The 23,514-nt window shown below is 34.5% G+C and overlaps 12 protein-coding genes across 12 annotated transcripts; all 12 read left to right on the top strand.

Moving 5' to 3' along the window:
• Nucleotides 1-1,819: 1,819 nt before the first annotated feature.
• Nucleotides 1,820-2,972, top strand: LOC145845030 (uncharacterized). The gene is made up of 2 exons (XM_082952450.1): nucleotides 1,820-2,284; nucleotides 2,634-2,972. Exons 1-2 carry the CDS (start codon nucleotides 1,820-1,822, stop codon nucleotides 2,970-2,972), a joined length of 804 nt encoding a protein of 267 aa, XP_082808576.1.
• Nucleotides 2,973-3,160: 188 nt separating this feature from the next.
• Nucleotides 3,161-3,472, top strand: LOC145845029 (histone H4-like). The gene has a single exon (XM_082952449.1). The coding sequence runs from the start codon at nucleotides 3,161-3,163 to the stop codon at nucleotides 3,470-3,472; it is 312 nt and encodes a 103-aa protein (XP_082808575.1).
• Nucleotides 3,473-3,654: 182 nt separating this feature from the next.
• LOC145844313 (histone H2A) lies at nucleotides 3,655-4,035 on the top strand. The gene has a single exon (XM_082951704.1). The coding sequence runs from the start codon at nucleotides 3,655-3,657 to the stop codon at nucleotides 4,033-4,035; it is 381 nt and encodes a 126-aa protein (XP_082807830.1).
• Nucleotides 4,036-4,199: 164 nt separating this feature from the next.
• Nucleotides 4,200-4,559, top strand: LOC145845028 (histone H2B 1/2-like). The gene has a single exon (XM_082952448.1). The coding sequence runs from the start codon at nucleotides 4,200-4,202 to the stop codon at nucleotides 4,557-4,559; it is 360 nt and encodes a 119-aa protein (XP_082808574.1).
• A 4,535-nt stretch (nucleotides 4,560-9,094) lies between these two features.
• On the top strand, nucleotides 9,095-10,247 carry LOC145845027 (uncharacterized). The gene is made up of 2 exons (XM_082952447.1): nucleotides 9,095-9,559; nucleotides 9,909-10,247. Exons 1-2 carry the CDS (start codon nucleotides 9,095-9,097, stop codon nucleotides 10,245-10,247), a joined length of 804 nt encoding a protein of 267 aa, XP_082808573.1.
• A 188-nt stretch (nucleotides 10,248-10,435) lies between these two features.
• LOC145845026 (histone H4-like) lies at nucleotides 10,436-10,747 on the top strand. Its single transcript, XM_082952446.1, has one exon. It carries the CDS (start codon nucleotides 10,436-10,438, stop codon nucleotides 10,745-10,747), a length of 312 nt encoding a protein of 103 aa, XP_082808572.1.
• A 182-nt stretch (nucleotides 10,748-10,929) lies between these two features.
• On the top strand, nucleotides 10,930-11,310 carry LOC145845025 (histone H2A). The gene has a single exon (XM_082952445.1). The coding sequence runs from the start codon at nucleotides 10,930-10,932 to the stop codon at nucleotides 11,308-11,310; it is 381 nt and encodes a 126-aa protein (XP_082808571.1).
• Nucleotides 11,311-11,474: 164 nt separating this feature from the next.
• LOC145845023 (histone H2B 1/2-like) lies at nucleotides 11,475-11,834 on the top strand. The gene has a single exon (XM_082952444.1). It carries the CDS (start codon nucleotides 11,475-11,477, stop codon nucleotides 11,832-11,834), a length of 360 nt encoding a protein of 119 aa, XP_082808570.1.
• A 4,535-nt stretch (nucleotides 11,835-16,369) lies between these two features.
• On the top strand, nucleotides 16,370-17,522 carry LOC145845022 (uncharacterized). Its single transcript, XM_082952443.1, has 2 exons — nucleotides 16,370-16,834; nucleotides 17,184-17,522. Exons 1-2 carry the CDS (start codon nucleotides 16,370-16,372, stop codon nucleotides 17,520-17,522), a joined length of 804 nt encoding a protein of 267 aa, XP_082808569.1.
• A 188-nt stretch (nucleotides 17,523-17,710) lies between these two features.
• Nucleotides 17,711-18,022, top strand: LOC145844598 (histone H4-like). The gene has a single exon (XM_082951995.1). It carries the CDS (start codon nucleotides 17,711-17,713, stop codon nucleotides 18,020-18,022), a length of 312 nt encoding a protein of 103 aa, XP_082808121.1.
• A 182-nt stretch (nucleotides 18,023-18,204) lies between these two features.
• Nucleotides 18,205-18,585, top strand: LOC145845021 (histone H2A). The gene has a single exon (XM_082952442.1). The coding sequence runs from the start codon at nucleotides 18,205-18,207 to the stop codon at nucleotides 18,583-18,585; it is 381 nt and encodes a 126-aa protein (XP_082808568.1).
• Nucleotides 18,586-18,749: 164 nt separating this feature from the next.
• LOC145845020 (histone H2B 1/2-like) lies at nucleotides 18,750-19,109 on the top strand. The gene has a single exon (XM_082952441.1). It carries the CDS (start codon nucleotides 18,750-18,752, stop codon nucleotides 19,107-19,109), a length of 360 nt encoding a protein of 119 aa, XP_082808567.1.
• Nucleotides 19,110-23,514: the final 4,405 nt, after the last annotated feature.

Below are 23,514 nucleotides of genomic sequence, written 5' to 3'. Positions count from 1 at the left end.
AAAAACTTTTTTAGCCTTCATTTTTTTACAGCCTATTATGTGACAGTACAAGTTCCATAATAGGCAAACTACAATGTAAAACTTTGAATCAAGCAAATACTTTGTTTTATATGGTCTATAATTGAATAAGATAACAGTTACTTTGCTTCAAGTTTATATGTTATTGCTACAACAGCTATGTTCTTAACGACATCCGAGAATAAAATGTAACTTATCCTAAGCTGTGTTTTTAACTACATTAACAGTAAGTTAGAGATAACTAGTTACGAATTTCGAAAAGCAAAACATTTAGTCAATGAAATCAATGGTACAGAACATTATGATTAATCTAGGTTGAGTAAACTAGGAAATTACTATTAGCAGTAAAGCAGTTAAAACACATGTTTAACTTGGTAAACACTTCAATCGTAAACTTTAAAAAACAGTACTGTTGTTGTTTCAAAATATGTGTCAGTATCTATGTTGTTTCGACTGACTTTAAAACTTTATGAGAAGTGACAAAACAAAGTTTGAAAAAAAAACCTAGTTGCATTATTTTCCAGTTAAAAAGTTTCAAAGATAGATTGAAAGGTTATGAGTGCTGATTGTAAACAAAGCTTTATTCAAACACTAAGTTTGTCAATTTTACTTCAAAACTTTTTCATTTCGATTTTCTTACTCGATTTTATTTTGTATATAATGCTGCTTAAAAAATAAACCAACCTCTTTTTTTACGTAAAATTTTTCATCCAAAAGATATCAGCTTTTGTTTAAGTTCAAATTTAGTGCTAGTGTTCATAAGCTTTTTCGACTTATTTACTTCTTTGAATTTAATTAACTTTATTTTGTTTGAAAAATTTACAACCAAATCCATTTGTTCACTTTTATCAGCACACTTTATTCGGTTGAAATCTGCAAAGTTAAAGTTCTTAGTTTGATCAAGGTTTAAGTTTAACGAGCAAAATCGCATCAGTTATTTTTTAAACTGTATAACAGCTTGAATCAGTTGTTTGAAACACCAATTGAATGTTAAACTACTTACCTGTTAAACTAGTTTTTCATATACACTGGAAAATAAAATTTGTGTTTAAACGTAGTTTACAACTTTCAAACAAGTATCATCATAGTTACTGTACAGTACGTTTTTGAAAGGTTGTTTGGAAAACATTGTTGTAAGGTAAGTTACTAGTATGTGCAAGAACAAAGTTATCTAGTTGTCTGTTTAATAAAAGTTTTGAGTACATTGCTTATGAGTATATTGATTATGAGTAATCATAACTAGTAAAGCTAAACAAAATGAACTCTTTTATTCTTTTGAAATTACTTTTTACACATTAGTTTAAACTGTAATTAACTTGAACATACTTGATAGAACTTACGATTAACAAAACTCCATGAAATCGATATAATGAAACTTTGTTTAAGTTTGAGGTAAAAAAAAACCTTGTGCTTTGTTAAAACTTTATTACTTTAGGTGAGCGGCAAAGGAAAACTCAGTCGGGAGTGTGTTAACATGTTTTGTTTCATTTATGTTTTTCTTAATGTATTTAGAGGTGTGCTGTAAGATACAGGCTGTTATTTCTGGACTTTTCAAACTAATGCTTTAAAAAAAATTACTTTTAGAACAAGTTAGATATGGTTTCTTTCTTACTGGAACTTTTTCAACATTCGTAATAAGACAACTAAGTTTTTATAAGCATATATGTGTTAAACAAACATGCTAATGCAAAAATGCTAAGAAGTAAAAGGTACCTTGCAAAGCATAACTGCTCGACAGTCAATTCGTCACAGTCAGTAACTCTTGCAAGTATCGTTTTGGTCGCTTTATTATTCATTCATCATGTCTACCACAGCAGTAGCAGCAGTACCAGCGCCAGCCGCAGCCAGGTCCTCCAAGAGACCAAGCGCCAAGAAGGCAGAGCACCCTACTTACAGGGAAATGATTAGCTCTGCCCTTGGAGCAATGAAGGAACGAAAAGGTACATCCCGCCAGAAGATACAAAAGTTTATTGCGGACACCTACAAGCTTGACCTCACAGCTTCCAATTCTCACTTGAAGAGAGCACTTACCAGCGGCGTGACCAAAGGTGCTTTTCTCCAGACAACTGGAAAAGGCGCTTCTGGCTCGTTCAAGCTTGCTCCAATGCCAGCTGCTGGGCCCAAGAAGAGGACAAAGAAAGTAGCTAAAAAGCCAGCAGCAAAGAAGGCCGCAGCTAAAAAACCAAAAAAGAAGTGTGCTCCCAAGAAGGCTGCAAAAAAACCAGCAGCCAAAAAGCGACCTGCTAAAAAGTGCGCTCCTAAGAAGGCAGCATCTAAAAAAGCTGCAAGCAAGAAGAAGAAAGTAACCAAGAAGAAGCCGGCAGCCAAAAAAGCATCCAAGAAGAAGAGCTGCAAAAAATAAGTTGTTCTTTTACCCAAGGTCCTTTTCAGGACCACTCAAACAAAATATAACGCAACTCGAAATGCATAAAACAATGCTAAGTTGAAAATATGCAAATTAGACTACACAGCGGAATCGCTCGCGTCCGTGTCTATGCGAACAGTATATAAACTGTCTTGCAACAAACAGTTTTATCATCAAAATGGCTCGTACCAAGCAAACCGCTCGTAAGTCAACCGGAGGCAAGGCTCCAAGGAAACAGCTCGCCACCAAGGCCGCTCGCAAGAGCGCACCCGCTACCGGAGGTGTGAAGAAGCCTCATCGCTACAGGCCCGGCACAGTTGCTCTGAGAGAAATCAGACGCTACCAGAAGTCAACTGAGCTTCTTTTGCGCAAGTTGCCTTTTCAGCGTCTGGTACGTGAAATAGCTCAAGACTTCAAAACTGACTTGAGGTTCCAAAGCAGTGCCGTTATGGCTTTGCAAGAAGCAAGCGAAGCGTACCTCGTTGGTTTGTTCGAAGATACTAACCTTTGCGCGATCCACGCCAAGCGTGTGACAATCATGCCCAAAGACATCCAGCTCGCCAGGAGAATGCGTGGCGAAAGAGCTTGAGCGTTAGCTAAAACCGGTCCTTTTCAGGGCCACCTTAAAACTTTGACAGTGAGAAAAACTTAACCGAACGAAAAAATGTAAGTTAAGAGACTTTTTTGAGTATGCAAATTAGTTAGTAGTAACCGTACGCGTCCGTAACAGCTTGTATATAATCTCGACGCACTGACGAAATAAGTATATTCAACAACATGTCTGGACGCGGCAAAGGAGGTAAAGGCTTGGGAAAGGGAGGTGCTAAGCGCCATCGCAAAGTGCTTCGCGATAACATCCAAGGCATCACGAAGCCGGCAATCCGCCGTTTGGCTCGCCGAGGCGGAGTTAAGCGAATCTCGGGACTGATTTACGAAGAAACGAGAGGCGTCATGAAAGTTTTCTTGGAAAATGTTATTCGCGATGCAGTAACATACACAGAGCACGCCAAGCGCAAGACCGTCACAGCACTCGACGTCGTGTACGCACTCAAGCGTCAAGGAAGAACCTTGTACGGCTTCGGTGGCTAATCGCTTTTAGCAAACCCGGTCCTTTTTAGGACCACCTAATTCAATATAAAAGTTTTACAACACTTTTGACAAGATTAAGCATTAGCTATGACATATGCAAATTAGTTTTTCGTTCGACGCGGTTAGGTATGAGTTTTATAGTGAGCTGTGCAAGCTATCATCACAATCATTCGAACAACAAAATGTCAGGACGTGGTAAAGGATCAAAACTCAAATCTAAGCCGAAGAGCAGGTCTTCCCGTGCAGGACTGCAGTTTCCAGTCGGTCGCGTGCACCGCCTGTTGCGCACCGGCAACTACAGCCAAAGAGTCGGAGCTGGTGCTCCAGTTTATCTGGCTGCCGTTCTCGAGTACTTGAGCGCAGAAGTGCTCGAGCTTGCCGGTAACGCTGCTCGTGACAACAAGAAAAGCAGGATCATTCCTCGCCATTTGCAACTAGCTATTCGCAACGACGAAGAGTTGAACAAACTTCTCGGAGGCGTCACAATTGCTCAAGGTGGTGTTCTTCCAAACATCCAGGCAGTACTATTGCCTAAGAAGACCGCTTCAAAAAAGTCAGCCTAAGTTAAAAAAAAACCAGGTCCTTTTCAGGACCACCAAAATATTTACAACAAACGAGAGAATTGTGAAGTGAGAGAAACCAGCTATCGTTCGCGTACGGAACTATGCTAATTTGCATAATTTTTCAGCATATAAACTGGCGCCGAGACAGAAGTCCACACATCATCATGACAGCAACCAAAGGCGCGAAGAAGTCAGTAGCCAAGACCGCTCCGGTCGACGGCAAGAAGAAGCGAAGGAGGAGGAACAAAGAAAGCTTTGGCATCTATGTGTACAAAGTTTTGAAGCAAGTGCACCCCGACACCGGAATTTCCAGCAAGGCAATGGGAATCATGAACTCATTTGTCAACGACATCTTCGAGCGCATTGCAGCAGAGGCTTCACGTTTGGCTCATTACAACAAGAGGTCAACTGTTAGCAGCCGCGAAATTCAAACTGCTGTCAGGCTCTTGCTCCCCGGCGAGTTGTCAAAGCACGCAGTTTCAGAAGGAACTAAAGCTGTTACCAAATACACCAGCTCAAAATAAACGCTAAACAACCGGTCCTTTTCAGGACCACCATTTGAATAGAACCAGCTGTTCATGTTTACTTAAAGTACAAGAATATAAGCTTAGTACAAATAAATTCTTATTTGTGTAAATTAAAAACTCATATACTTGAATGAACACACTTTTTTTTTGTTTCAAATACTTTATAAACTTGTAACTCGTTATATTGTAGAAAAAGCATTGCATTAGTCTAAAAACAGTAGTAGTGCTTGTAATCAAATGGTTTGTAAAAGATGTTTAACTAACTTGATTTTGTTGTCCGTAAGATTTTTCATCTGAATACTTTTTGTACAAAACACTTGTTTTTATTCATTTGCTGAAGTTCTGTTGAAACATTCAATAAATAAGTGCTTACAAAAAAGTATCATCTTTTTAAACAAAAATGTATATCACTTATAACATGCAAAAACTTAGTTGTAACTTTATTTTAAGTTGTTGTTGATTATTAGTAACACAACCGAGCTTTAACTTTTTAAACGAGTTCTTCTTATCAACTTAACTGCAATTGAAGCCATGTAACACGTTTTAAAAAGTTACGAATACATAAATGAATACAAAAATGGTTGTTCAAGACAAAAAATTACAGATGTGTTTTTCAAGTAAAATAACATATTCCTTCTTTCAAAGCTAACTTCTGTTTAGCATATTCAAGAAACATTTTCAATTCAAAACATAAACACACAAAACAAACCAGCTCATTGGTTGAAACTTGGTAAAACACAAAAAAGTAACTGCTTGTACTTTTTTAAGTAATTTATTATTCTAGTTTTCAAAGTAAAAGGTACTTGTTTTAACTAGATATGAGACAACTTACTGACCTTTAACAACTCTAGTAGTTTGTTGAAAGTTATGTTTCTACATATCTAAAGTAATCAGGACCACCAGTTGATTTAAGCAGCTACTAATGTCGAGTAAACAGTGTCAAACAAGCTTAAACTAAGCGACAAAAAAATGTACAAATTTATATCTACATTGTGCGTGTTGGTAAAAAGTAACAGTTAGTGTGTTTCAATAACTTCTAAATAAACTTTCTAAAGCTGAATTTCTCTGTTTTTGTTTCTACTAGTTAGTTACACTTACTTTAGTTTTTGTAGTTCTACTTGACATTTTAAACTACTTTTGATAATGTAGAATAAGTTTTTCTGCTTCACTAGTATTTAAATGTTAGGTAAAAATGTTTTTTAATGGGAATTTTCTTGTTTAACTTATTGTTTAAACAAAACTTATTCTAGTTCATTTTACTTTGTAAACTTGTTTTTCAAACACTCAATAGATATTTGTTGTTAGTTTAATAAAAAAATCAATCTGTCACTAAATAAAAAATTATGCTTAAATAAGACATTATATTAAATGAGAAGAAACATTTACTTTGCTTTGATACTAAAAATGCTCAATGATATTTATTTAAGGTCTGATTGTCAAATAAGTATTAGTTTTACTTATCAGAATGCAAATGAAACAATAAAAAACTGTTTAAAAGTTGAACAGTAATGTAAACAACAGTGATTGTTTAAAACAAACATACAATTGAAATAATCTTTCTGCTTACAAAGCTCATACTTGTTTTGTTGAACTCATTTTTTCTGTGGCTATGACAAATAACGACATGATTCCAAGATAAAAATGGAACAGCTTGTTACCATTTTTTGTAACTCTTTTTTAAACTATGTATGAGACAACTCAAAACGACGATACTTGTTTGTTTTAAGCTATGTACTTTTTGAATCTAAAGATTAGGTGGATCACCAATTAAATACACAAGCTACTAATGACTACTAAACTCAACAACACAAATACACACACTTAATCAACTTTGTGGTGAAAAAGAATCAAAAAACAATTTCCCTCCAAACTATAAACCCATTATTTATTAAATACCTAGCTCGCTACAATTTCTCTACTGTACTTTTTTTATGCAACTGTTAAGAAAGGAACTCTAGCTAGATAACTGCTCTAATCCTTACTTTATTGCTTACTATTGTCGAATGCTTAGTGAAAAGCTTTAACTAACTTGAGTGTCTTTTTCGTGGCCTTTTTCCTTTTAACTTTCTTTTCCAAATAAAACTTATTCTTATTCATGCTTACTTTGTGGACATTTTTTAATTCAATATTTCATTTGTTTTTTAGTTTATTAAAAAAAACTGTGCCTACGTCACTGTAAAAACTATTTTTATTTTTCAATGAAAATAGTACGCTTAAACAGAAATAAAACTTTGACTTATTAACTGAAAACGTTTTAAACTGTTAATAACAAACAATGTTTAGTGTCCTTAAAAAATACTGTTCAATTACAATTAAACTACAACTGAAACATGCTTAGCAATTCAAAACTGGTGTAACACATAAATGTAAACAACATCGTTTGTTCAAAAGAAAGAGAACGCTATTAACAAGTACGCAATTTACAAAACAAAATACCTTAATAAAATGATGAACTTGTATAAATAAATCTTTTATTTTACAAAGCTTACATCTACTTACTTGATTTAAGCTTTCTAATCTTGTCAAGCATATGAAATAAACCAATTGATTAGCTGAAACATGGTACAAAGAAAAGAAGTAAAAAACTTGTTACCACTTGTTTGTTACCCTTAAGTACGCTATACATAAGAAAGCAAAATTACTGTAACTTGTTGCTTTAAGCTGTGTAGTTTTTATAAATGTAAAGAAGAAGAAAAATTGGACAAAGCAAGACAAAAACTTTTTTAGCCTTCATTTTTTTACAGCCTATTATGTGACAGTACAAGTTCCATAATAGGCAAACTACAATGTAAAACTTTGAATCAAGCAAATACTTTGTTTTATATGGTCTATAATTGAATAAGATAACAGTTACTTTGCTTCAAGTTTATATGTTATTGCTACAACAGCTATGTTCTTAACGACATCCGAGAATAAAATGTAACTTATCCTAAGCTGTGTTTTTAACTACATTAACAGTAAGTTAGAGATAACTAGTTACGAATTTCGAAAAGCAAAACATTTAGTCAATGAAATCAATGGTACAGAACATTATGATTAATCTAGGTTGAGTAAACTAGGAAATTACTATTAGCAGTAAAGCAGTTAAAACACATGTTTAACTTGGTAAACACTTCAATCGTAAACTTTAAAAAACAGTACTGTTGTTGTTTCAAAATATGTGTCAGTATCTATGTTGTTTCGACTGACTTTAAAACTTTATGAGAAGTGACAAAACAAAGTTTGAAAAAAAAACCTAGTTGCATTATTTTCCAGTTAAAAAGTTTCAAAGATAGATTGAAAGGTTATGAGTGCTGATTGTAAACAAAGCTTTATTCAAACACTAAGTTTGTCAATTTTACTTCAAAACTTTTTCATTTCGATTTTCTTACTCGATTTTATTTTGTATATAATGCTGCTTAAAAAATAAACCAACCTCTTTTTTTACGTAAAATTTTTCATCCAAAAGATATCAGCTTTTGTTTAAGTTCAAATTTAGTGCTAGTGTTCATAAGCTTTTTCGACTTATTTACTTCTTTGAATTTAATTAACTTTATTTTGTTTGAAAAATTTACAACCAAATCCATTTGTTCACTTTTATCAGCACACTTTATTCGGTTGAAATCTGCAAAGTTAAAGTTCTTAGTTTGATCAAGGTTTAAGTTTAACGAGCAAAATCGCATCAGTTATTTTTTAAACTGTATAACAGCTTGAATCAGTTGTTTGAAACACCAATTGAATGTTAAACTACTTACCTGTTAAACTAGTTTTTCATATACACTGGAAAATAAAATTTGTGTTTAAACGTAGTTTACAACTTTCAAACAAGTATCATCATAGTTACTGTACAGTACGTTTTTGAAAGGTTGTTTGGAAAACATTGTTGTAAGGTAAGTTACTAGTATGTGCAAGAACAAAGTTATCTAGTTGTCTGTTTAATAAAAGTTTTGAGTACATTGCTTATGAGTATATTGATTATGAGTAATCATAACTAGTAAAGCTAAACAAAATGAACTCTTTTATTCTTTTGAAATTACTTTTTACACATTAGTTTAAACTGTAATTAACTTGAACATACTTGATAGAACTTACGATTAACAAAACTCCATGAAATCGATATAATGAAACTTTGTTTAAGTTTGAGGTAAAAAAAAACCTTGTGCTTTGTTAAAACTTTATTACTTTAGGTGAGCGGCAAAGGAAAACTCAGTCGGGAGTGTGTTAACATGTTTTGTTTCATTTATGTTTTTCTTAATGTATTTAGAGGTGTGCTGTAAGATACAGGCTGTTATTTCTGGACTTTTCAAACTAATGCTTTAAAAAAAATTACTTTTAGAACAAGTTAGATATGGTTTCTTTCTTACTGGAACTTTTTCAACATTCGTAATAAGACAACTAAGTTTTTATAAGCATATATGTGTTAAACAAACATGCTAATGCAAAAATGCTAAGAAGTAAAAGGTACCTTGCAAAGCATAACTGCTCGACAGTCAATTCGTCACAGTCAGTAACTCTTGCAAGTATCGTTTTGGTCGCTTTATTATTCATTCATCATGTCTACCACAGCAGTAGCAGCAGTACCAGCGCCAGCCGCAGCCAGGTCCTCCAAGAGACCAAGCGCCAAGAAGGCAGAGCACCCTACTTACAGGGAAATGATTAGCTCTGCCCTTGGAGCAATGAAGGAACGAAAAGGTACATCCCGCCAGAAGATACAAAAGTTTATTGCGGACACCTACAAGCTTGACCTCACAGCTTCCAATTCTCACTTGAAGAGAGCACTTACCAGCGGCGTGACCAAAGGTGCTTTTCTCCAGACAACTGGAAAAGGCGCTTCTGGCTCGTTCAAGCTTGCTCCAATGCCAGCTGCTGGGCCCAAGAAGAGGACAAAGAAAGTAGCTAAAAAGCCAGCAGCAAAGAAGGCCGCAGCTAAAAAACCAAAAAAGAAGTGTGCTCCCAAGAAGGCTGCAAAAAAACCAGCAGCCAAAAAGCGACCTGCTAAAAAGTGCGCTCCTAAGAAGGCAGCATCTAAAAAAGCTGCAAGCAAGAAGAAGAAAGTAACCAAGAAGAAGCCGGCAGCCAAAAAAGCATCCAAGAAGAAGAGCTGCAAAAAATAAGTTGTTCTTTTACCCAAGGTCCTTTTCAGGACCACTCAAACAAAATATAACGCAACTCGAAATGCATAAAACAATGCTAAGTTGAAAATATGCAAATTAGACTACACAGCGGAATCGCTCGCGTCCGTGTCTATGCGAACAGTATATAAACTGTCTTGCAACAAACAGTTTTATCATCAAAATGGCTCGTACCAAGCAAACCGCTCGTAAGTCAACCGGAGGCAAGGCTCCAAGGAAACAGCTCGCCACCAAGGCCGCTCGCAAGAGCGCACCCGCTACCGGAGGTGTGAAGAAGCCTCATCGCTACAGGCCCGGCACAGTTGCTCTGAGAGAAATCAGACGCTACCAGAAGTCAACTGAGCTTCTTTTGCGCAAGTTGCCTTTTCAGCGTCTGGTACGTGAAATAGCTCAAGACTTCAAAACTGACTTGAGGTTCCAAAGCAGTGCCGTTATGGCTTTGCAAGAAGCAAGCGAAGCGTACCTCGTTGGTTTGTTCGAAGATACTAACCTTTGCGCGATCCACGCCAAGCGTGTGACAATCATGCCCAAAGACATCCAGCTCGCCAGGAGAATGCGTGGCGAAAGAGCTTGAGCGTTAGCTAAAACCGGTCCTTTTCAGGGCCACCTTAAAACTTTGACAGTGAGAAAAACTTAACCGAACGAAAAAATGTAAGTTAAGAGACTTTTTTGAGTATGCAAATTAGTTAGTAGTAACCGTACGCGTCCGTAACAGCTTGTATATAATCTCGACGCACTGACGAAATAAGTATATTCAACAACATGTCTGGACGCGGCAAAGGAGGTAAAGGCTTGGGAAAGGGAGGTGCTAAGCGCCATCGCAAAGTGCTTCGCGATAACATCCAAGGCATCACGAAGCCGGCAATCCGCCGTTTGGCTCGCCGAGGCGGAGTTAAGCGAATCTCGGGACTGATTTACGAAGAAACGAGAGGCGTCATGAAAGTTTTCTTGGAAAATGTTATTCGCGATGCAGTAACATACACAGAGCACGCCAAGCGCAAGACCGTCACAGCACTCGACGTCGTGTACGCACTCAAGCGTCAAGGAAGAACCTTGTACGGCTTCGGTGGCTAATCGCTTTTAGCAAACCCGGTCCTTTTTAGGACCACCTAATTCAATATAAAAGTTTTACAACACTTTTGACAAGATTAAGCATTAGCTATGACATATGCAAATTAGTTTTTCGTTCGACGCGGTTAGGTATGAGTTTTATAGTGAGCTGTGCAAGCTATCATCACAATCATTCGAACAACAAAATGTCAGGACGTGGTAAAGGATCAAAACTCAAATCTAAGCCGAAGAGCAGGTCTTCCCGTGCAGGACTGCAGTTTCCAGTCGGTCGCGTGCACCGCCTGTTGCGCACCGGCAACTACAGCCAAAGAGTCGGAGCTGGTGCTCCAGTTTATCTGGCTGCCGTTCTCGAGTACTTGAGCGCAGAAGTGCTCGAGCTTGCCGGTAACGCTGCTCGTGACAACAAGAAAAGCAGGATCATTCCTCGCCATTTGCAACTAGCTATTCGCAACGACGAAGAGTTGAACAAACTTCTCGGAGGCGTCACAATTGCTCAAGGTGGTGTTCTTCCAAACATCCAGGCAGTACTATTGCCTAAGAAGACCGCTTCAAAAAAGTCAGCCTAAGTTAAAAAAAAACCAGGTCCTTTTCAGGACCACCAAAATATTTACAACAAACGAGAGAATTGTGAAGTGAGAGAAACCAGCTATCGTTCGCGTACGGAACTATGCTAATTTGCATAATTTTTCAGCATATAAACTGGCGCCGAGACAGAAGTCCACACATCATAATGACAGCAACCAAAGGCGCGAAGAAGTCAGTAGCCAAGACCGCTCCGGTCGACGGCAAGAAGAAGCGAAGGAGGAGGAACAAAGAAAGCTTTGGCATCTATGTGTACAAAGTTTTGAAGCAAGTGCACCCCGACACCGGAATTTCCAGCAAGGCAATGGGAATCATGAACTCATTTGTCAACGACATCTTCGAGCGCATTGCAGCAGAGGCTTCACGTTTGGCTCATTACAACAAGAGGTCAACTGTTAGCAGCCGCGAAATTCAAACTGCTGTCAGGCTCTTGCTCCCCGGCGAGTTGTCAAAGCACGCAGTTTCAGAAGGAACTAAAGCTGTTACCAAATACACCAGCTCAAAATAAACGCTAAACAACCGGTCCTTTTCAGGACCACCATTTGAATAGAACCAGCTGTTCATGTTTACTTAAAGTACAAGAATATAAGCTTAGTACAAATAAATTCTTATTTGTGTAAATTAAAAACTCATATACTTGAATGAACACACTTTTTTTTTGTTTCAAATACTTTATAAACTTGTAACTCGTTATATTGTAGAAAAAGCATTGCATTAGTCTAAAAACAGTAGTAGTGCTTGTAATCAAATGGTTTGTAAAAGATGTTTAACTAACTTGATTTTGTTGTCCGTAAGATTTTTCATCTGAATACTTTTTGTACAAAACACTTGTTTTTATTCATTTGCTGAAGTTCTGTTGAAACATTCAATAAATAAGTGCTTACAAAAAAGTATCATCTTTTTAAACAAAAATGTATATCACTTATAACATGCAAAAACTTAGTTGTAACTTTATTTTAAGTTGTTGTTGATTATTAGTAACACAACCGAGCTTTAACTTTTTAAACGAGTTCTTCTTATCAACTTAACTGCAATTGAAGCCATGTAACACGTTTTAAAAAGTTACGAATACATAAATGAATACAAAAATGGTTGTTCAAGACAAAAAATTACAGATGTGTTTTTCAAGTAAAATAACATATTCCTTCTTTCAAAGCTAACTTCTGTTTAGCATATTCAAGAAACATTTTCAATTCAAAACATAAACACACAAAACAAACCAGCTCATTGGTTGAAACTTGGTAAAACACAAAAAAGTAACTGCTTGTACTTTTTTAAGTAATTTATTATTCTAGTTTTCAAAGTAAAAGGTACTTGTTTTAACTAGATATGAGACAACTTACTGACCTTTAACAACTCTAGTAGTTTGTTGAAAGTTATGTTTCTACATATCTAAAGTAATCAGGACCACCAGTTGATTTAAGCAGCTACTAATGTCGAGTAAACAGTGTCAAACAAGCTTAAACTAAGCGACAAAAAAATGTACAAATTTATATCTACATTGTGCGTGTTGGTAAAAAGTAACAGTTAGTGTGTTTCAATAACTTCTAAATAAACTTTCTAAAGCTGAATTTCTCTGTTTTTGTTTCTACTAGTTAGTTACACTTACTTTAGTTTTTGTAGTTCTACTTGACATTTTAAACTACTTTTGATAATGTAGAATAAGTTTTTCTGCTTCACTAGTATTTAAATGTTAGGTAAAAATGTTTTTTAATGGGAATTTTCTTGTTTAACTTATTGTTTAAACAAAACTTATTCTAGTTCATTTTACTTTGTAAACTTGTTTTTCAAACACTCAATAGATATTTGTTGTTAGTTTAATAAAAAAATCAATCTGTCACTAAATAAAAAATTATGCTTAAATAAGACATTATATTAAATGAGAAGAAACATTTACTTTGCTTTGATACTAAAAATGCTCAATGATATTTATTTAAGGTCTGATTGTCAAATAAGTATTAGTTTTACTTATCAGAATGCAAATGAAACAATAAAAAACTGTTTAAAAGTTGAACAGTAATGTAAACAACAGTGATTGTTTAAAACAAACATACAATTGAAATAATCTTTCTGCTTACAAAGCTCATACTTGTTTTGTTGAACTCATTTTTTCTGTGGCTATGACAAATAACGACATGATTCCAAGGTAAAAATGGAACAGCTTGTTACCATTTTTTGTAACTCTTTTTTAAACTATGTATGAGACAACTCAAAACGACGATACTTGTTTGTTTTAAGCTATGTACTTTTTGAATCTAAAGATTAGGTGGATCACCAATTAAATACACAAGCTACTAATGACTACTAAACTCAACAACACAAATACACACACTTAATCAACTTTGTGGTGAAAAAGAATCAAAAAACAATTTCCCTCCAAACTATAAACCCATTATTTATTAAATACCTAGCTCGCTACAATTTCTCTACTGTACTTTTTTTATGCAACTGTTAAGAAAGGAACTCTAGCTAGATAACTGCTCTAATCCTTACTTTATTGCTTACTATTGTCGAATGCTTAGTGAAAAGCTTTAACTAACTTGAGTGTCTTTTTCGTGGCCTTTTTCCTTTTAACTTTCTTTTCCAAATAAAACTTATTCTTATTCATGCTTACTTTGTGGACATTTTTTAATTCAATATTTCATTTGTTTTTTAGTTTATTAAAAAAAACTGTGCCTACGTCACTGTAAAAACTATTTTTATTTTTCAATGAAAATAGTACGCTTAAACAGAAATAAAACTTTGACTTATTAACTGAAAACGTTTTAAACTGTTAATAACAAACAATGTTTAGTGTCCTTAAAAAATACTGTTCAATTACAATTAAACTACAACTGAAACATGCTTAACAATTCAAAACTGGTGTAACACATAAATGTAAACAACATCGTTTGTTCAAAAGAAAGAGAACGCTATTAACAAGTACGCAATTTACAAAACAAAATACCTTAATAAAATGATGAACTTGTATAAATAAATCTTTTATTTTACAAAGCTTACATCTACTTACTTGATTTAAGCTTTCTAATCTTGTCAAGCATATGAAATAAACCAATTGATTAGCTGAAACATGGTACAAAGAAAAGAAGTAAAAAACTTGTTACCACTTGTTTGTTACCCTTAAGTACGCTATACATAAGAAAGCAAAATTACTGTAACTTGTTGCTTTAAGCTGTGTAGTTTTTATAAATGTAAAGAAGAAGAAAAATTGGACAAAGCAAGACAAAAACTTTTTTAGCCTTCATTTTTTTACAGCCTATTATGTGACAGTACAAGTTCCATAATAGGCAAACTACAATGTAAAACTTTGAATCAAGCAAATACTTTGTTTTATATGGTCTATAATTGAATAAGATAACAGTTACTTTGCTTCAAGTTTATATGTTATTGCTACAACAGCTATGTTCTTAACGACATCCGAGAATAAAATGTAACTTATCCTAAGCTGTGTTTTTAACTACATTAACAGTAAGTTAGAGATAACTAGTTACGAATTTCGAAAAGCAAAACATTTAGTCAATGAAATCAATGGTACAGAACATTATGATTAATCTAGGTTGAGTAAACTAGGAAATTACTATTAGCAGTAAAGCAGTTAAAACACATGTTTAACTTGGTAAACACTTCAATCGTAAACTTTAAAAAACAGTACTGTTGTTGTTTCAAAATATGTGTCAGTATCTATGTTGTTTCGACTGACTTTAAAACTTTATGAGAAGTGACAAAACAAAGTTTGAAAAAAAAACCTAGTTGCATTATTTTCCAGTTAAAAAGTTTCAAAGATAGATTGAAAGGTTATGAGTGCTGATTGTAAACAAAGCTTTATTCAAACACTAAGTTTGTCAATTTTACTTCAAAACTTTTTCATTTCGATTTTCTTACTCGATTTTATTTTGTATATAATGCTGCTTAAAAAATAAACCAACCTCTTTTTTTACGTAAAATTTTTCATCCAAAAGATATCAGCTTTTGTTTAAGTTCAAATTTAGTGCTAGTGTTCATAAGCTTTTTCGACTTATTTACTTCTTTGAATTTAATTAACTTTATTTTGTTTGAAAAATTTACAACCAAATCCATTTGTTCACTTTTATCAGCACACTTTATTCGGTTGAAATCTGCAAAGTTAAAGTTCTTAGTTTGATCAAGGTTTAAGTTTAACGAGCAAAATCGCATCAGTTATTTTTTAAACTGTATAACAGCTTGAATCAGTTGTTTGAAACACCAATTGAATGTTAAACTACTTACCTGTTAAACTAGTTTTTCATATACACTGGAAAATAAAATTTGTGTTTAAACGTAGTTTACAACTTTCAAACAAGTATCATCATAGTTACTGTACAGTACGTTTTTGAAAGGTTGTTTGGAAAACATTGTTGTAAGGTAAGTTACTAGTATGTGCAAGAACAAAGTTATCTAGTTGTCTGTTTAATAAAAGTTTTGAGTACATTGCTTATGAGTATATTGATTATGAGTAATCATAACTAGTAAAGCTAAACAAAATGAACTCTTTTATTCTTTTGAAATTACTTTTTACACATTAGTTTAAACTGTAATTAACTTGAACATACTTGATAGAACTTACGATTAACAAAACTCCATGAAATCGATATAATGAAACTTTGTTTAAGTTTGAGGTAAAAAAAAACCTTGTGCTTTGTTAAAACTTTATTACTTTAGGTGAGCGGCAAAGGAAAACTCAGTCGGGAGTGTGTTAACATGTTTTGTTTCATTTATGTTTTTCTTAATGTATTTAGAGGTGTGCTGTAAGATACAGGCTGTTATTTCTGGACTTTTCAAACTAATGCTTTAAAAAAAATTACTTTTAGAACAAGTTAGATATGGTTTCTTTCTTACTGGAACTTTTTCAACATTCGTAATAAGACAACTAAGTTTTTATAAGCATATATGTGTTAAACAAACATGCTAATGCAAAAATGCTAAGAAGTAAAAGGTACCTTGCAAAGCATAACTGCTCGACAGTCAATTCGTCACAGTCAGTAACTCTTGCAAGTATCGTTTTGGTCGCTTTATTATTCATTCATCATGTCTACCACAGCAGTAGCAGCAGTACCAGCGCCAGCCGCAGCCAGGTCCTCCAAGAGACCAAGCGCCAAGAAGGCAGAGCACCCTACTTACAGGGAAATGATTAGCTCTGCCCTTGGAGCAATGAAGGAACGAAAAGGTACATCCCGCCAGAAGATACAAAAGTTTATTGCGGACACCTACAAGCTTGACCTCACAGCTTCCAATTCTCACTTGAAGAGAGCACTTACCAGCGGCGTGACCAAAGGTGCTTTTCTCCAGACAACTGGAAAAGGCGCTTCTGGCTCGTTCAAGCTTGCTCCAATGCCAGCTGCTGGGCCCAAGAAGAGGACAAAGAAAGTAGCTAAAAAGCCAGCAGCAAAGAAGGCCGCAGCTAAAAAACCAAAAAAGAAGTGTGCTCCCAAGAAGGCTGCAAAAAAACCAGCAGCCAAAAAGCGACCTGCTAAAAAGTGCGCTCCTAAGAAGGCAGCATCTAAAAAAGCTGCAAGCAAGAAGAAGAAAGTAACCAAGAAGAAGCCGGCAGCCAAAAAAGCATCCAAGAAGAAGAGCTGCAAAAAATAAGTTGTTCTTTTACCCAAGGTCCTTTTCAGGACCACTCAAACAAAATATAACGCAACTCGAAATGCATAAAACAATGCTAAGTTGAAAATATGCAAATTAGACTACACAGCGGAATCGCTCGCGTCCGTGTCTATGCGAACAGTATATAAACTGTCTTGCAACAAACAGTTTTATCATCAAAATGGCTCGTACCAAGCAAACCGCTCGTAAGTCAACCGGAGGCAAGGCTCCAAGGAAACAGCTCGCCACCAAGGCCGCTCGCAAGAGCGCACCCGCTACCGGAGGTGTGAAGAAGCCTCATCGCTACAGGCCCGGCACAGTTGCTCTGAGAGAAATCAGACGCTACCAGAAGTCAACTGAGCTTCTTTTGCGCAAGTTGCCTTTTCAGCGTCTGGTACGTGAAATAGCTCAAGACTTCAAAACTGACTTGAGGTTCCAAAGCAGTGCCGTTATGGCTTTGCAAGAAGCAAGCGAAGCGTACCTCGTTGGTTTGTTCGAAGATACTAACCTTTGCGCGATCCACGCCAAGCGTGTGACAATCATGCCCAAAGACATCCAGCTCGCCAGGAGAATGCGTGGCGAAAGAGCTTGAGCGTTAGCTAAAACCGGTCCTTTTCAGGGCCACCTTAAAACTTTGACAGTGAGAAAAACTTAACCGAACGAAAAAATGTAAGTTAAGAGACTTTTTTGAGTATGCAAATTAGTTAGTAGTAACCGTACGCGTCCGTAACAGCTTGTATATAATCTCGACGCACTGACGAAATAAGTATATTCAACAACATGTCTGGACGCGGCAAAGGAGGTAAAGGCTTGGGAAAGGGAGGTGCTAAGCGCCATCGCAAAGTGCTTCGCGATAACATCCAAGGCATCACGAAGCCGGCAATCCGCCGTTTGGCTCGCCGAGGCGGAGTTAAGCGAATCTCGGGACTGATTTACGAAGAAACGAGAGGCGTCATGAAAGTTTTCTTGGAAAATGTTATTCGCGATGCAGTAACATACACAGAGCACGCCAAGCGCAAGACCGTCACAGCACTCGACGTCGTGTACGCACTCAAGCGTCAAGGAAGAACCTTGTACGGCTTCGGTGGCTAATCGCTTTTAGCAAACCCGGTCCTTTTTAGGACCACCTAATTCAATATAAAAGTTTTACAACACTTTTGACAAGATTAAGCATTAGCTATGACATATGCAAATTAGTTTTTCGTTCGACGCGGTTAGGTATGAGTTTTATAGTGAGCTGTGCAAGCTATCATCACAATCATTCGAACAACAAAATGTCAGGACGTGGTAAAGGATCAAAACTCAAATCTAAGCCGAAGAGCAGGTCTTCCCGTGCAGGACTGCAGTTTCCAGTCGGTCGCGTGCACCGCCTGTTGCGCACCGGCAACTACAGCCAAAGAGTCGGAGCTGGTGCTCCAGTTTATCTGGCTGCCGTTCTCGAGTACTTGAGCGCAGAAGTGCTCGAGCTTGCCGGTAACGCTGCTCGTGACAACAAGAAAAGCAGGATCATTCCTCGCCATTTGCAACTAGCTATTCGCAACGACGAAGAGTTGAACAAACTTCTCGGAGGCGTCACAATTGCTCAAGGTGGTGTTCTTCCAAACATCCAGGCAGTACTATTGCCTAAGAAGACCGCTTCAAAAAAGTCAGCCTAAGTTAAAAAAAAACCAGGTCCTTTTCAGGACCACCAAAATATTTACAACAAACGAGAGAATTGTGAAGTGAGAGAAACCAGCTATCGTTCGCGTACGGAACTATGCTAATTTGCATAATTTTTCAGCATATAAACTGGCGCCGAGACAGAAGTCCACACATCATCATGACAGCAACCAAAGGCGCGAAGAAGTCAGTAGCCAAGACCGCTCCGGTCGACGGCAAGAAGAAGCGAAGGAGGAGGAACAAAGAAAGCTTTGGCATCTATGTGTACAAAGTTTTGAAGCAAGTGCACCCCGACACCGGAATTTCCAGCAAGGCAATGGGAATCATGAACTCATTTGTCAACGACATCTTCGAGCGCATTGCAGCAGAGGCTTCACGTTTGGCTCATTACAACAAGAGGTCAACTGTTAGCAGCCGCGAAATTCAAACTGCTGTCAGGCTCTTGCTCCCCGGCGAGTTGTCAAAGCACGCAGTTTCAGAAGGAACTAAAGCTGTTACCAAATACACCAGCTCAAAATAAACGCTAAACAACCGGTCCTTTTCAGGACCACCATTTGAATAGAACCAGCTGTTCATGTTTACTTAAAGTACAAGAATATAAGCTTAGTACAAATAAATTCTTATTTGTGTAAATTAAAAACTCATATACTTGAATGAACACACTTTTTTTTTGTTTCAAATACTTTATAAACTTGTAACTCGTTATATTGTAGAAAAAGCATTGCATTAGTCTAAAAACAGTAGTAGTGCTTGTAATCAAATGGTTTGTAAAAGATGTTTAACTAACTTGATTTTGTTGTCCGTAAGATTTTTCATCTGAATACTTTTTGTACAAAACACTTGTTTTTATTCATTTGCTGAAGTTCTGTTGAAACATTCAATAAATAAGTGCTTACAAAAAAGTATCATCTTTTTAAACAAAAATGTATATCACTTATAACATGCAAAAACTTAGTTGTAACTTTATTTTAAGTTGTTGTTGATTATTAGTAACACAACCGAGCTTTAACTTTTTAAACGAGTTCTTCTTATCAACTTAACTGCAATTGAAGCCATGTAACACGTTTTAAAAAGTTACGAATACATAAATGAATACAAAAATGGTTGTTCAAGACAAAAAATTACAGATGTGTTTTTCAAGTAAAATAACATATTCCTTCTTTCAAAGCTAACTTCTGTTTAGCATATTCAAGAAACATTTTCAATTCAAAACATAAACACACAAAACAAACCAGCTCATTGGTTGAAACTTGGTAAAACACAAAAAAGTAACTGCTTGTACTTTTTTAAGTAATTTATTATTCTAGTTTTCAAAGTAAAAGGTACTTGTTTTAACTAGATATGAGACAACTTACTGACCTTTAACAACTCTAGTAGTTTGTTGAAAGTTATGTTTCTACATATCTAAAGTAATCAGGACCACCAGTTGATTTAAGCAGCTACTAATGTCGAGTAAACAGTGTCAAACAAGCTTAAACTAAGCGACAAAAAAATGTACAAATTTATATCTACATTGTGCGTGTTGGTAAAAAGTAACAGTTAGTGTGTTTCAATAACTTCTAAATAAACTTTCTAAAGCTGAATTTCTCTGTTTTTGTTTCTACTAGTTAGTTACACTTACTTTAGTTTTTGTAGTTCTACTTGACATTTTAAACTACTTTTGATAATGTAGAATAAGTTTTTCTGCTTCACTAGTATTTAAATGTTAGGTAAAAATGTTTTTTAATGGGAATTTTCTTGTTTAACTTATTGTTTAAACAAAACTTATTCTAGTTCATTTTACTTTGTAAACTTGTTTTTCAAACACTCAATAGATATTTGTTGTTAGTTTAATAAAAAAATCAATCTGTCACTAAATAAAAAATTATGCTTAAATAAGACATTATATTAAATGAGAAGAAACATTTACTTTGCTTTGATACTAAAAATGCTCAATGATATTTATTTAAGGTCTGATTGTCAAATAAGTATTAGTTTTACTTATCAGAATGCAAATGAAACAATAAAAAACTGTTTAAAAGTTGAACAGTAATGTAAACAACAGTGATTGTTTAAAACAAACATACAATTGAAATAATCTTTCTGCTTACAAAGCTCATACTTGTTTTGTTGAACTCATTTTTTCTGTGGCTATGACAAATAACGACATGATTCCAAGGTAAAAATGGAACAGCTTGTTACCATTTTTTGTAACTCTTTTTTAAACTATGTATGAGACAACTCAAAACGACGATACTTGTTTGTTTTAAGCTATGTACTTTTTGAATCTAAAGATTAGGTGGATCACCAATTAAATACACAAGCTACTAATGACTACTAAACTCAACAACACAAATACACACACTTAATCAACTTTGTGGTGAAAAAGAATCAAAAAACAATTTCCCTCCAAACTATAAACCCATTATTTATTAAATACCTAGCTCGCTACAATTTCTCTACTGTACTTTTTTTATGCAACTGTTAAGAAAGGAACTCTAGCTAGATAACTGCTCTAATCCTTACTTTATTGCTTACTATTGTCGAATGCTTAGTGAAAAGCTTTAACTAACTTGAGTGTCTTTTTCGTGGCCTTTTTCCTTTTAACTTTCTTTTCCAAATAAAACTTATTCTTATTCATGCTTACTTTGTGGACATTTTTTAATTCAATATTTCATTTGTTTTTTAGTTTATTAAAAAAAACTGTGCCTACGTCACTGTAAAAACTATTTTTATTTTTCAATGAAAATAGTACGCTTAAACAGAAATAAAACTTTGACTTATTAACTGAAAACGTTTTAAACTGTTAATAACAAACAATGTTTAGTGTCCTTAAAAAATACTGTTCAATTACAATTAAACTACAACTGAAACATGCTTAACAATTCAAAACTGGTGTAACACATAAATGTAAACAACATCGTTTGTTCAAAAGAAAGAGAACGCTATTAACAAGTACGCAATTTACAAAACAAAATACCTTAATAAAATGATGAACTTGTATAAATAAATCTTTTATTTTACAAAGCTTACATCTACTTACTTGATTTAAGCTTTCTAATCTTGTCAAGCATATGAAATAAACCAATTGATTAGCTGAAACATGGTACAAAGAAAAGAAGTAAAAAACTTGTTACCACTTGTTTGTTACCCTTAAGTACGCTATACATAAGAAAGCAAAATTACTGTAACTTGTTGCTTTAAGCTGTGTAGTTTTTATAAATGTAAAGAAGAAGAAAAATTGGACAAAGCAAGACAAAAACTTTTTTAGCCTTCATTTTTTTACAGCCTATTATGTGACAGTACAAGTTCCATAATAGGCAAACTACAATGTAAAACTTTGAATCAAGCAAATACTTTGTTTTATATGGTCTATAATTGAATAAGATAACAGTTACTTTGCTTCAAGTTTATATGTTATTGCTACAACAGCTATGTTCTTAACGACATCCGAGAATAAAATGTAACTTATCCTAAGCTGTGTTTTTAACTACATTAACAGTAAGTTAGAGATAACTAGTTACGAATTTCGAAAAGCAAAACATTTAGTCAATGAAATCAATGGTACAGAACATTATGATTAATCTAGGTTGAGTAAACTAGGAAATTACTATTAGCAGTAAAGCAGTTAAAACACATGTTTAACTTGGTAAACACTTCAATCGTAAACTTTAAAAAACAGTACTGTTGTTGTTTCAAAATATGTGTCAGTATCTATGTTGTTTCGACTGACTTTAAAACTTTATGAGAAGTGACAAAACAAAGTTTGAAAAAAAAACCTAGTTGCATTATTTTCCAGTTAAAAAGTTTCAAAGATAGATTGAAAGGTTATGAGTGCTGATTGTAAACAAAGCTTTATTCAAACACTAAGTTTGTCAATTTTACTTCAAAACTTTTTCATTTCGATTTTCTTACTCGATTTTATTTTGTATATAATGCTGCTTAAAAAATAAACCAACCTCTTTTTTTACGTAAAATTTTTCATCCAAAAGATATCAGCTTTTGTTTAAGTTCAAATTTAGTGCTAGTGTTCATAAGCTTTTTCGACTTATTTACTTCTTTGAATTTAATTAACTTTATTTTGTTTGAAAAATTTACAACCAAATCCATTTGTTCACTTTTATCAGCACACTTTATTCGGTTGAAATCTGCAAAGTTAAAGTTCTTAGTTTGATCAAGGTTTAAGTTTAACGAGCAAAATCGCATCAGTTATTTTTTAAACTGTATAACAGCTTGAATCAGTTGTTTGAAACACCAATTGAATGTTAAACTACTTACCTGTTAAACTAGTTTTTCATATACACTGGAAAATAAAATTTGTGTTTAAACGTAGTTTACAACTTTCAAACAAGTATCATCATAGTTACTGTACAGTACGTTTTTGAAAGGTTGTTTGGAAAACATTGTTGTAAGGTAAGTTACTAGTATGTGCAAGAACAAAGTTATCTAGTTGTCTGTTTAATAAAAGTTTTGAGTACATTGCTTATGAGTATATTGATTATGAGTAATCATAACTAGTAAAGCTAAACAAAATGAACTCTTTTATTCTTTTGAAATTACTTTTTACACATTAGTTTAAACTGTAATTAACTTGAACATACTTGATAGAACTTACGATTAACAAAACTCCATGAAATCGATATAATGAAACTTTGTTTAAGTTTGAGGTAAAAAAAAACCTTGTGCTTTGTTAAAACTTTATTACTTTAGGTGAGCGGCAAAGGAAAACTCAGTCGGGAGTGTGTTAACATGTTTTGTTTCATTTATGTTTTTCTTAATGTATTTAGAGGTGTGCTGTAAGATACAGGCTGTTATTTCTGGACTTTTCAAACTAATGCTTTAAAAAAAATTACTTTTAGAACAAGTTAGATATGGTTTCTTTCTTACTGGAACTTTTTCAACATTCGTAATAAGACAACTAAGTTTTTATAAGCATATATGTGTTA

The sequence above is a fragment of the Thalia democratica genome, chromosome 9 (genome assembly GCF_965202585.1).
Source record: "Thalia democratica chromosome 9, ktThaDemo2.hap1.1, whole genome shotgun sequence".
Taxonomy (NCBI): domain Eukaryota; kingdom Metazoa; phylum Chordata; class Thaliacea; order Salpida; family Salpidae; genus Thalia; species Thalia democratica.
This window is presented reverse-complemented; position numbering and strand designations above follow the sequence as displayed.

Bases quoted from the DNA above. Each gene is read 5' to 3' on its own strand.
- LOC145845030 (XM_082952450.1), top strand. From the start codon at position 1,820: ATGTCTACCACAGCAGTAGCAGCAGTACCAGCGCCAGCCGCAGCCAGG. The intron at 2,285-2,633 runs GCAGCATCTAAA...CTCGCCACCAAG, and splicing joins AAAAGTGCGCTCCTAAGAAG to GCCGCTCGCAAGAGCGCACC.
- LOC145845029 (XM_082952449.1), top strand. From the start codon at position 3,161: ATGTCTGGACGCGGCAAAGGAGGTAAAGGCTTGGGAAAGGGAGGTGCT.
- LOC145844313 (XM_082951704.1), top strand. From the start codon at position 3,655: ATGTCAGGACGTGGTAAAGGATCAAAACTCAAATCTAAGCCGAAGAGC.
- LOC145845028 (XM_082952448.1), top strand. From the start codon at position 4,200: ATGACAGCAACCAAAGGCGCGAAGAAGTCAGTAGCCAAGACCGCTCCG.
- LOC145845027 (XM_082952447.1), top strand. From the start codon at position 9,095: ATGTCTACCACAGCAGTAGCAGCAGTACCAGCGCCAGCCGCAGCCAGG. The intron at 9,560-9,908 runs GCAGCATCTAAA...CTCGCCACCAAG, and splicing joins AAAAGTGCGCTCCTAAGAAG to GCCGCTCGCAAGAGCGCACC.
- LOC145845026 (XM_082952446.1), top strand. From the start codon at position 10,436: ATGTCTGGACGCGGCAAAGGAGGTAAAGGCTTGGGAAAGGGAGGTGCT.
- LOC145845025 (XM_082952445.1), top strand. From the start codon at position 10,930: ATGTCAGGACGTGGTAAAGGATCAAAACTCAAATCTAAGCCGAAGAGC.
- LOC145845023 (XM_082952444.1), top strand. From the start codon at position 11,475: ATGACAGCAACCAAAGGCGCGAAGAAGTCAGTAGCCAAGACCGCTCCG.
- LOC145845022 (XM_082952443.1), top strand. From the start codon at position 16,370: ATGTCTACCACAGCAGTAGCAGCAGTACCAGCGCCAGCCGCAGCCAGG. The intron at 16,835-17,183 runs GCAGCATCTAAA...CTCGCCACCAAG, and splicing joins AAAAGTGCGCTCCTAAGAAG to GCCGCTCGCAAGAGCGCACC.
- LOC145844598 (XM_082951995.1), top strand. From the start codon at position 17,711: ATGTCTGGACGCGGCAAAGGAGGTAAAGGCTTGGGAAAGGGAGGTGCT.
- LOC145845021 (XM_082952442.1), top strand. From the start codon at position 18,205: ATGTCAGGACGTGGTAAAGGATCAAAACTCAAATCTAAGCCGAAGAGC.
- LOC145845020 (XM_082952441.1), top strand. From the start codon at position 18,750: ATGACAGCAACCAAAGGCGCGAAGAAGTCAGTAGCCAAGACCGCTCCG.